The sequence below is a fragment of the Magnolia sinica genome, chromosome 16, assembly GCF_029962835.1.
Source record: "Magnolia sinica isolate HGM2019 chromosome 16, MsV1, whole genome shotgun sequence".
Taxonomy (NCBI): domain Eukaryota; kingdom Viridiplantae; phylum Streptophyta; class Magnoliopsida; order Magnoliales; family Magnoliaceae; genus Magnolia; species Magnolia sinica.
The window spans coordinates 58,972,489-58,983,442 of record NC_080588.1 but is presented as its reverse complement, the minus strand read 5'-3'; the positions used below and the strand labels follow the sequence as shown (position 1 = coordinate 58,983,442).

At 41.4% G+C, this 10,954-nt stretch overlaps 1 protein-coding gene across 1 annotated transcript; it reads right to left on the bottom strand.

Moving 5' to 3' along the window:
* Positions 1 to 1,620: 1,620 nt before the first annotated feature.
* Positions 1,621 to 2,553, bottom strand: LOC131229446 (zinc finger protein ZAT10-like). Its single transcript, XM_058225407.1, has one exon. It carries the CDS (start codon positions 2,400 to 2,402, stop codon positions 1,857 to 1,859), a length of 546 nt encoding a protein of 181 aa, XP_058081390.1. The 5' UTR covers positions 2,403 to 2,553; the 3' UTR covers positions 1,621 to 1,856.
* Positions 2,554 to 10,954: the final 8,401 nt, after the last annotated feature.

The window sequence follows — 10,954 nt, the reverse complement described above, 5'->3', positions numbered from 1 at the left end:
GCTAGTGTCAAAGTGACGTCACCAAGTTATAGGCGCCCCACAGTGACGTATGTTTTTAATCTACACCGTCCATCCATTTGGAGATAACATATTAGGGCATGATCCAAAGAATGAGGCAAATCCAAGCCTGTAGTGGGACCCTGTAACAGAAAATAGTAGAGAGAGTGACTCCCACCATTAAAAAGTTCAAAGGGCCACAAGTTTTTGCCCACCGTGCTAATATTTGTGTTTTCCCTTCTTTCATGTGTGCATTTACATATGAACAGTTTGATCTCTGATAAACATCATGGTGGACCTTCAGAAGGTTCCAACGGTGGCGTCACTATACCCTCTGTTTTCTATGGTGGGGTCCACTAAAACCTTGGATCTGCCTCATTCTTTAGATCATGCCCTAAAATCATCCATCCAAATATATGGATGGTGTGGATGCAACACATACTTCATGGTGGCCCCATAACGCTTGGTGACGTTACTTCGGTAGCATTGTAATGACTGCATGTTACAGTGCTCATGCAACACATTTCCACATTTAAAAACAAACACCCATCAAGCAGTAATGACTGCCATTTACAGTGCTTGTGGAATGCAACCAAACACCATCATTCAAGTACAATTTCAGCCTACAGTGTTATAGGTGGAAACGTAATTAATAATGACATACATTTACATGTATTTACCACTTGGAAACAGAAATCAAACAGCCCCTTATACTTTGAAAATTTCCGTAGGAGGAGTTTTAACGGAGTGAAATAACCTAGATTCTCAAAAATAAAGTCTTTATCCTCTTACCTACACATATATAGAAAATCTCCTCTTCATTCTAAGATTTTTAGAAGGATATAACATGCATAAATTCATGTTTCATTCTCATCTATCAATATTAGATATGACTTTATATCCAAGTATATGATTTAGATTAAGTGTGAAATTTATTATTATTACAACAAAAATTCTTAGCTCAGTATATTAAATTGGCCTTTCGAATTATTACGTTGCGTTTGGACAAAAAAATCACACGTTCCCATACATGTGGCATAATGCATCGGTGATTAAAGTTGTCGATGAGTCGGGCTCATCATGATGGACATGCATGTAAAGTTAATAGGTATGATACTTGCATGCACATATAAAGCCATGTTAATCTCGTTGGTTTGCCAATGCCACACACATGTAGAACCCTACACATCCATATGCACACGTGCAAAACATATGAAATGTATATATGCATGAGGTTAAAGCTTTCAAAGGTGTTGTAATTCAAGGCTTAAATCCTCTCCCTAAAGAAATAGACAATTCTCTTTAGCCACATTGTACAAAATAAATAGACGGTTATAATTCTCTTTAAGCCATATCATTTTTGTTTGATATGTTGTGGCCCACCAAAGTTGGAAATGACTATAGTCTTATGATGGAAGATATTATAAGCGTTGATCACCGATGGAAAGCTCAGATCTCACACACGCGCCTAATTAATTGTAATAAAATTTGCATGTGGGGCCACCTACTGTCCCACGTAGATGCAAACTTGCCAAGTTGGCACGTGCTATTAGAATAGCGTGTGGGGCACACTTGCCTAGTAGGAACGTGTGATTAACAGTGTTTGTGGGGGAGCAGCAAATCTCTACCAGTTAGCATTCCATAACCTATTCATCACCAAAATCAAACAATGACAGCTTTTTTATAACATTATTCGACAATTCAAATCAACAGATGCGCATGACACCCCACGGCGCATGATAGACAATATAGTTAACAAAGAATGAAGAATTCTCCACGTATTCTGTACAAAAAATAAAAAGAATAGATTCATGAAAATCAGCAAAAACTTCTTCAAAATAAAGAATTCATCTATCTGATCAACAGCCCTCTCCGTTGCCGGAAATCTGACACATCCGGCCGCCATCAAAGTCAACCTCCGGCGGCGCCGGCAAGTTCAAGTCAAAATCGCGTTGACTCGCCGGACTGCCACCTGCCGCGAACGTGACCGAGCCGGCGCCGCTGCCGCTGCTGCCCTCGTAATGGCACCGCTTGTGGCCGCCGAGAGCCTGCCCGGACGGGAACTCCCTGAGGCAGATCGAGCACTGGTGGGTCTTAACACCACCAACGGTCGCGACGGTGGCCGTGGAGGCAGCATCATCGGGCTGCGGGATCTTCCGATGGCTGGCCTTGTGGCCGCCGAGAGCTTGATGGGAAGCGAAGGCCTTGCCGCAGACGGAGCACTTGTACGGGAGTTGCAACGGCTGGGATGGAGGCTGGTGGGCCCCACGGGCGAGCATGACGAGGCAGAGGGCGAGGTACTCTTCTTCGGTCTCGATTCGGGGGCGTTTCGAGCGGGGGCGTTTCGCCCATGGCTCGGGGACGGGGGTTGGGGAGACTGGGGAGTTTAGAGCTTGGAGAGCCATTGGATTTCGATGGAGATGAGATGGAAGGTTGGAATTGGAGGGTTTGAGAGAAAGAGGAGGAGAGGAGAAATGGTGCTTGGGAATGGAGTGTTTTTGGGGTTTTTAAAGAGGGTTGGAAGGTGGAAGTTGCGTGAGAAGTGGGGAGGTGAGAGAGAGAGAGAGAGGCGTCAAAGATGGGGAGCTGTAAAAGAAGCGAGTGCGTAGGTTAAGCGTGTGCGCACGTTTAGGTTGGGGGTTGGTGTTTGGAGAGGGAGTGCTGATGAGCATGCTTACGTGTCACATACGTGTGAGATCCTGGGCGTTCGTAGGGTGGTCACTGCGTGTATTCCGTGGAGTGATGGTTTTTGGTTGGCACGTGTTTGAAGAAAGAGGTGAGCTTATATGGTACCCGTCTGTGGGGCCCACCTCAACTGTTTCATCAGATCAAAACCGTCCATTAGATGCGCCCTTCAATGTTAGCTTCCTGGCCCAAGAATCAGTGCGAACGGAACCTCATGTGGGCTATTCCACAAGGAATAGTTAGGAAGGGGAAGGTCAACCATTTGTATCTTCCCCACTGTTTGTGGGGCCCACTGGGTTACGTATCTGCCACCTAATACATTCATCAGAGGCTTCCCATGCGGATTAGGTGTTCCCCGGGTAACACCTTATAGTGAGTGTTACCTTTACTAGTGGGCCCCACCTTAATTAAGTTTTTGTACAGGCCGTCCATCCGTTTTCCCATGTCATTTTAGGACATGATCCCAAACCTTAAGCAGATCTCAGGTGGACCACACCACTGGAAACAGTGGCGATTGACCATTAAAAGCTTTTTGTGGGCCACAAAAGTTTTGGAGCAAGTTGAACTTTATGTTTTCCTTCATCCCGGTCTTTTTGACATTATCAACGGCTTGGATGGAAAAGAAACATTACGGTGGGCAGTACTGTGGGCCCTAGAATTTTTAACGGTGTTAGTTCAATCACCAGTTTCCGGTGGTGTGGTCAACGATTAGATTTAGATCTACTCGATTTTTGGGAAAACATCCTAGACCGGGCTGGAAAAGCGGATGGACGGCGTGGATATACAACACGTCATTAAAGTGGGTCCCACGGTAAGGGTAACACCCACTAATGTGTTTACTTAGGTAACACGTAATCCGCTTCCCCAATTAAGGGACATTAAATAAAGGAAGCGGATTGGCTGCCACAGCTGCTGTAGGTACGTGTAGTGAGAAGAAGAAGACGATTACTGAGGCTCCTCGAGCTTCAAGTCGTAAGAACGGTTTAAAAAGATCAAAGTTACATGGCCCTTATTATACCTACATGGTTTATTTATTTATAGGGATTATTTTATAGCATTATTCTAAAAACAAATCACATCCAAAGATCGTTGGACCACACCACAAATAAGAACGGAGATATTTTCACCATTAAAAGATTTGCAGGGCCCGTTATAACGTTTCTTTTCCATCTAATTTATTACAGCGAGCTGAATTAAAAATATTATATCGATCCAAAACTTCTGTGACTTTAAAAAGGGTTTCAGCTGTAGACGTTCAATCCACCACTGCTTGTTACAGTGTGTTTCACTTAATACTTAGATCCGTCTTATTTTTTGGCTCAAGCCTTAAGATGAGTTAGCGAAATGGATGAACAATTTGGATATAACACATAACTCATTATCAAACCTTTGTCTTAAGGCTTTAGACGAAAAATAAGATAGCTAGGTAGCAGATACCACAAAAATTTAGAGACCATCCGAAAACCCGGGTGCAACGTACCATGAAAATTTAGAGGGCGTGGGAATCATTTTAAACTGTTCCCTACGTTGTGGCCCACCTCGGCTTTGGATCGACCTGAATTTTGGTTTCTACGGTGGGAATGAGGGGAGGACACAATCAATCGGTCGGATCAGATTCATAGTTGACGTTGACCCACAGCAGCCGGGTAATACTATACGAGCGCACCTCATGACAAAATAGACGGTTGGAAATAATCATTTATTGGTCCTGCTTCAACCAACAAGTGTCCACAAATCAGAGGTTAGACTTTTATTTCAACCAATCTCACTGTGGGACTTAAAGACGGTTTCAACAATCTAGCATGCCTTGTATGCTTTCTAACTGCCTGAGTATCAGGCATCATAAGTAGCCCGAGTATCAAATAACGACCCCTGATTAACGGTAATCTGCATTCCTAGTTAACTTGATGGGTGGATAGGCCATACTTGGCAGTACGATGCAATAAAGGACCGTGTGATGAACGTCTCTGATCTCGCACAGACATCCACATTGTGACTCGTGTTGCGTTTCTGTTCCGCGCGCGTAAACGTGGCGGCTTCTCTGAATATTGGAGACTGTTAGAACAGTGGGGGAAGGAGTCATGCTAGCTGCACTCGACTGAGTACCAGTCGCCTCTTACAAGTGGGAATTTAGAACACGTGTAGGATATCCAAACCTCTTATCATGAGGATGCAACCTCTCAGATTCCTTATATGCAAATATCATAGTGAATGATCATCATATGGACCACACGGATAGAAAATAATCTGACTGTTAAAACAATTTAACCAACGATCATTATTCAAAAAAGAAGTGGCCACATTATTTATCCGATCATCATGATTTTTCATAAAATAATATATATTCAAATTAAACATCTGACGAACGGCTTAGATTTTAATTTTTATGCGTTTATTTTCTACTAGTTTAGGCGAGTTCTGAAAATTAGTGTTCTCCTTCAACGTGGCTTACAGAAATTACAAGTCAATGCTTCGGTGGAGTAGCTGTAGCAGGGCCTTTTGCAGCCTCTGGACTAGATCTCTAGACTAGCGGTTAGGTTTACACCATTTAAAAACAGTGGTGACTCATCCACCTCCAGTGTACAACTGATGTACAGCTGTAAATACCGTTCAAATATTGGGTCCCATTTTAGATAGATTATATATCTAAAATCATACTGATAAATCATTTCTAACCATACAATTGATGGATATTAATAGGACGATTAAAAATAAATTAGTGTGTTTCAAATTCAAAGGCAGAGATCAGACGGATAAAATCATCTTCTCAGTGATTTTTTTTTTTTTTTTAGATTATGCCCACCCACAGTTGTTAAGTTATCTGGACGGTTTGGATTTTGGTTTGACTTAGACATTGCCGGGTATGCGTTTGTGAAGTTCCCACCATTTTTTAAATGGTGCGAAACTAACACACGAGTCTAAACCGAGTAGAGAGACCTGTTCCAACCTCTAAGTCAGAAGTCAAACAAACGAGTCAAAAACTCCCAATCCGGTCTACGAGAAAAACTCAACCGGTCGTAATGGCTTTCGGTGCCGGTCCCGTCGGCAGGCCGGTAACCCATACATCTAAGGCCTTGAGCTGCCTCATTTTTTTTGGCTTATATCATAAATTCATTTGACATAACGGTGAACGGTGTAGGAACATGACATGGGTTCACAAATATTTTACAATATTTACCAGTTTTACATTAAAAAAGTAAGCCATTAAATCAATTATGGGAAGAGTACGGCAATTAAGGAGGAAAATATTTATTACCATTCACGGAGCATCACCCTACCAATTGGATAATCAAACACGCCCTTAGAGCCTGTTTGTTTTTCAATTTCAATTTACAGTATAAACACGGTGTAAATGGAGTAATTGTAACTTACACTTGTATTTACATTTTTGCAGTAGTCACTGGATGTTGGCAGTTAAGCTTATTTGGCACGCTGCTAACTTATGCTATAATTCGGAAACATTGCTATGTATGTGTTTGATCCACCCATTTGTCTGTTTTGCCCACTCATTTTAGGGCATGAGCCAAAAAATTGAGGTAGTTTCAAAGCCCAAGTGGACCACATCATTAGAAATTAGGAGGATTGAATGTCAACCGTTCAAATCTTCTTGGGGTCGAATATGTTCCGGATGAAGTTGATATTCGTATTTTTCCATCATCTATGCCCACGTGGCCTTATGAAGAGGTTGGATAACAGGTGCACATCCCTATATGCCTAGGGTTATTTTAACTTTCAATAGTATGCATCCAATTTATGTTGTTTCCTAAGGTGTGGTCCACTTGAGCTTTTTATTTACTTGAATTTTGATCTCATGCCTTAAAATGAGTGTATAGATCAAATGGACAACATCGATCAAATACATACATAATGTTGGGGCCAACAAATTTTATGCTATGATATGATTTCAACATAATTACGTCACTTCTTTTGTTTTTTCTCGGGTGATGCATACATCCACACACACCATAAGGGGTATTCAAACCAGTGAACTTAGTGTTGAAACTCATGTGAGTCTACCATTTAGCCCCGAGTAAAGATCCAATTACACCATGGTTTTCGAAGCATAATTACCATGTAAATTTTTTTTCCAATTAGGTGTGAAAAGTAATAATTACCCATTTACATTCCATTTACCTTGTGAAGTAAAAAATATAAAATAATAATAATAATAACATGTTATTAATGGTCTAAGTCTCATTTATTGTATCATGTGAGAAATTAGGTTGAGTTTAGATCTCATCTTTTGACCTGGTTAAAATTTGGGTCTTGTTGGGTCCAGGTTAAGTTCATGCGTAGACCCAATTAAGGTATGGTTGGATCAGTCAAGTTGGGTCTATTTAATAGAAATTCTATATATATTTAACACATACTGGTTATCCTAACAGAAGAAATGCGGTTACTTGAGCCAGATGATATAAGAGAACCTATGCACCCAACATGCACTTCTTAGAGTTAGAGTAGCGCATTTGTCTATAATCTAAATCATTCATGGGGTGAGCCTAACGGTATAAATGCTTTTATATTTTTCCAAACCCAACTTAAGACATACATGCAAAGACCCAATGGTTACCCATTTGGCACTCGAATCTGAGTCTTCAACAACTAGAGTTAGACCGAACAAGACCCAACCCAGTTAGACTAGGTATTGGTGCTAAGAGACCTGACCTGACACAACCCTAGTTAGACTCTACCGAGTTTCAACACAAGGTCATGAGTTTGAGCATCCCTTGCGGTGAGTGTGCGTACATGTAAAGAAGAAAAATGCTAGGGTTGCAAGGAAAGAGAAAAGCTTTGATGCATATAACATGCCAAGTCATGACCCGGAATTCCTGAGAAAGGCTTTCCCATGGAGTTGGGAATCAAGGTGGGGCCTACCATGATGTTTTTTAATGAATCCATCTTATTCATCTATTTTTTGAGCTCATTTTAAGACATTAGATCAAAAAAGATCAAGATCCAAGATTAAGTGAGCCACGTGATAGGAAACTGTGTGGATTGAACAACAACGGTTGAAACATTTGTATAGCATGAAAGTTTTATATAAGGCTAAGTTTTTGGTGTTTTCATTTAATCCCAGAGCAAATGACCTTATAAAATGTTTGGATGTCATATAAGCATTAAGGTGGAAGCTAAGAAGGTATTCAACGGTAAGAATTTCTTTCCCCATTTTTTCCTCTCTTGTTGTCCACTTGACTCTTGGTTCTGACTTAGTTTTTGTCATGTATCTTAGAATGATCTCGTAAAAAGGATGAACGGGATGCATTCATCACAAACATCACAATGGGCCTACTTAGGTCCCAGTGTAGGTAGGATTGTACAAGAACCAACTTAGCTTGTTTAGCATGCTCGACTCGATTCGAAAAAGCTGGATACAACTTGGTTCAAAATTGAGTTTGAGTTGAGTCAAGCTAATTTTTTGAGCTTGAAAAAATTTTGAACCAAGTTCGAGCTTGCCCGAGCTCTACTCGACTCGGATCGAAACTAACTCAAATTGCACTCGGACCGAATCAGTTCGATGACTCGATTACTTTGATATTGATGTTGCTCACCAAGTGTTTGATGAAATGACTCAACAAAGTGTGGCTGGTGACAAGAAAGGTATGTATATGAAACAACTACCTTTTTTTTTTCTTGATTTTTATGTTGCTTAGAAGGTGTTTAATAAAATACCTGTAAAACCAATGCTACTGTTTTACTGACAGTGAAATTTTGAAGGTGCAGTCTCTATGTTTGTGAAAATGTTGCATAGGCGAACGCAACTCGAATTGGCCCAAGCTGCTGACTGAACCAAGCCGAGCTGGCCCATCAGGCTCAAGGACCGAATTCGAGCTGGGTCAGCAAGTGGCCGAGCTTAGTTGAGCTAGGCAACCCGGTTGGACTGGTGTATACCTATAAATGCAAGAACCTCGTGAGAAAGGCTATATCAGGAAATCCGCGTCGTTTTGCAGAGTTGAAATGGTGGATGCAGATGTCCTAAAATAGGCTGTCACTTGAAGATCCTGCGCTGGTGACCTAAATGCCCCCGTTATGTTTGTGAGGTATCCACCCCATCCATCCATTTTACCAGCTCATCTAGTACAGGGACTCAAAATTAGTAGGATCCAAAACTCAAGTAAGCCACACTGGAGAAAAAGTGGGGATTAATCGACAACGGTTGAAACATTCACATGGCCGCAAGAGTTTTGTATCAGTCTATGTTTTTCGTGTTTTTATTTCATCCAAGTGGGAATGACTGTATGAATGGTTTGGATGGAAGATAAATATCAAGGTGGACCCGGGAATATTTCAACGGTAAGCATTTCTTTCCCCATCTTTTCCTCTTATGTGGCTCACTTGAGTTTTAGATCCTCTCCATTTTTTGTCCCCTGTTCTAAAATGAGATGCAAAAATGGATGCACGGGGTGGATTTTTCAGAAACATGACAGTGGGACCCATGTCACAGGAAATCTGCATCCTAAAATGGTTGCATGCGCATGACATCCGCGCCGTTCATTAGCTGGCCACACTACGTAAGTGACAATGTCCAAATATCAGGCTGGCTGGATGGTGTGGATTCATATCCAATAATTAAATTCAAAATTTTTTAATTAATATCATTAGCTCCCTATCTAAGATAGTTTGGATTTGTATAAAGGGTTGTTTGGTAGCATGGAATCTGAGCGATTTGTGTGAATCTCTTCTTCTTCTTTCTTTTTTTTTTTCTTTTTTTTTTTTCTTTTTTTTTGGTTTTTTTAAAGCTTGCCAATAGGCGGATGTGACTAATGTCCAAAAAGTCAGGCATATCAGACGATCCTAACTACTGGACTATTGTAAAAAGCTAGACCGTTGAAATGAGATGCTCTATTAATTCGGCGGTCAGATTTGTACAATTTGTCTGAACATTGGGTAATAGGTATTGAAAGTCGTGGGATTACTAGTGAACGGCTTGGATCTCCCACAGGTGTGTCCTATTCGTACCTTTCTATCCACTCTGTACAAGAACCCAAAACCGTAGTTCTCAGTGTTCAACCATCACGTAGGCCCAGCCATGGTTCCTGGAGGGTAGCGAGTCTCGCTACCGAAGTGAAGTCAGGCCCCACCATGATGTATGTGTTGTATCCATACCGTTCATCCATTTGGAGATATCATTTGAGTATATGATCCAAAGAATGAGCCAGATCCAAATCTGTAGTGGACCCCACCATAGAAAACAGTAGGAAGAGTGACCTACACCGTTGAAATCCTCCTAAGGTCCACCATGACGTTTATTTGAGATCCAACCTGTTAACGTGTTAAAGCAGACATTAAATAAGGAAAAACACAAATATCAGCTTGATCGGAAACTTCTGTGGCCTTTAAAAGTTTGTAACGGCGAGCATCACTCTCCCCATTGTTTTCTGTGGTGGGGTCCACTCGAGCTTTGGATCTGACTCATTCTTTGTATCTTGCCCTAATATGATACCTCCAAATGGATGAACGGTGTAGACACAAAACTTACATAGTAGTGGGGCCCACAGAACTTGGTGACGTCACTTCAGTAGCGAGTCTCGCTACTCAACCTGTCAGTAGCTAATCCGCGTCCGTAGTTGGAAGCGTTTATAGGTGGCGAAACCCCCGTTCTAGAGCGCTGCACGTTGAAGATCAAGTGGGTCCCACAGAAAATGAATCGATGTTTCCGTATTCAATGAGAGTCCCGCGGGCTACTAAAGGTGCCTTTTTTTTAATTTTTATTTTATTATTATTTTTTAATTTGGGCTCGTTGTATTTGCCGTCAGAATACTTGAGGAGAATCTCTAGAATCGCATGGTTTTTTCGTGAGAAGCTTCCACGTGGGCACACGTCATTCTCATTCCAATCTCTCACTGATTTTATTTTATTTTTTTTATATTAACTAGTGGGACCCACCCCCGCTAGGATAAACAAAAGGACGCGGATTTCCTGCGAAAGCCTTTCGCAGGAAGTTCCTGCGCAAGGATTCTGGATGGGGCCCACTGTGAAGTTTGTTAGAAATCCAACCCGTCCATCCGTTTTTTGAACTCATTTTAGGACATGGGACCGAAAATTATTAGGATCCAAAACTCAAGTGGGCCATACTAAATGAAACAGTGTGGAAAGGAATTCCTACCGTTGAAACCTTCCCAGGATCCACCTTGATGTTTATATTCCATCCAAACCGTTTATAAGGTCATTTTCACTGAGATGAAGTGAAAAAGCCAAGAAATTAAACCAATACATAACTTTTGTGGCCATATAAATGCTTCAACGGTGGTCACTAAATCCCTACAGTTTCCTC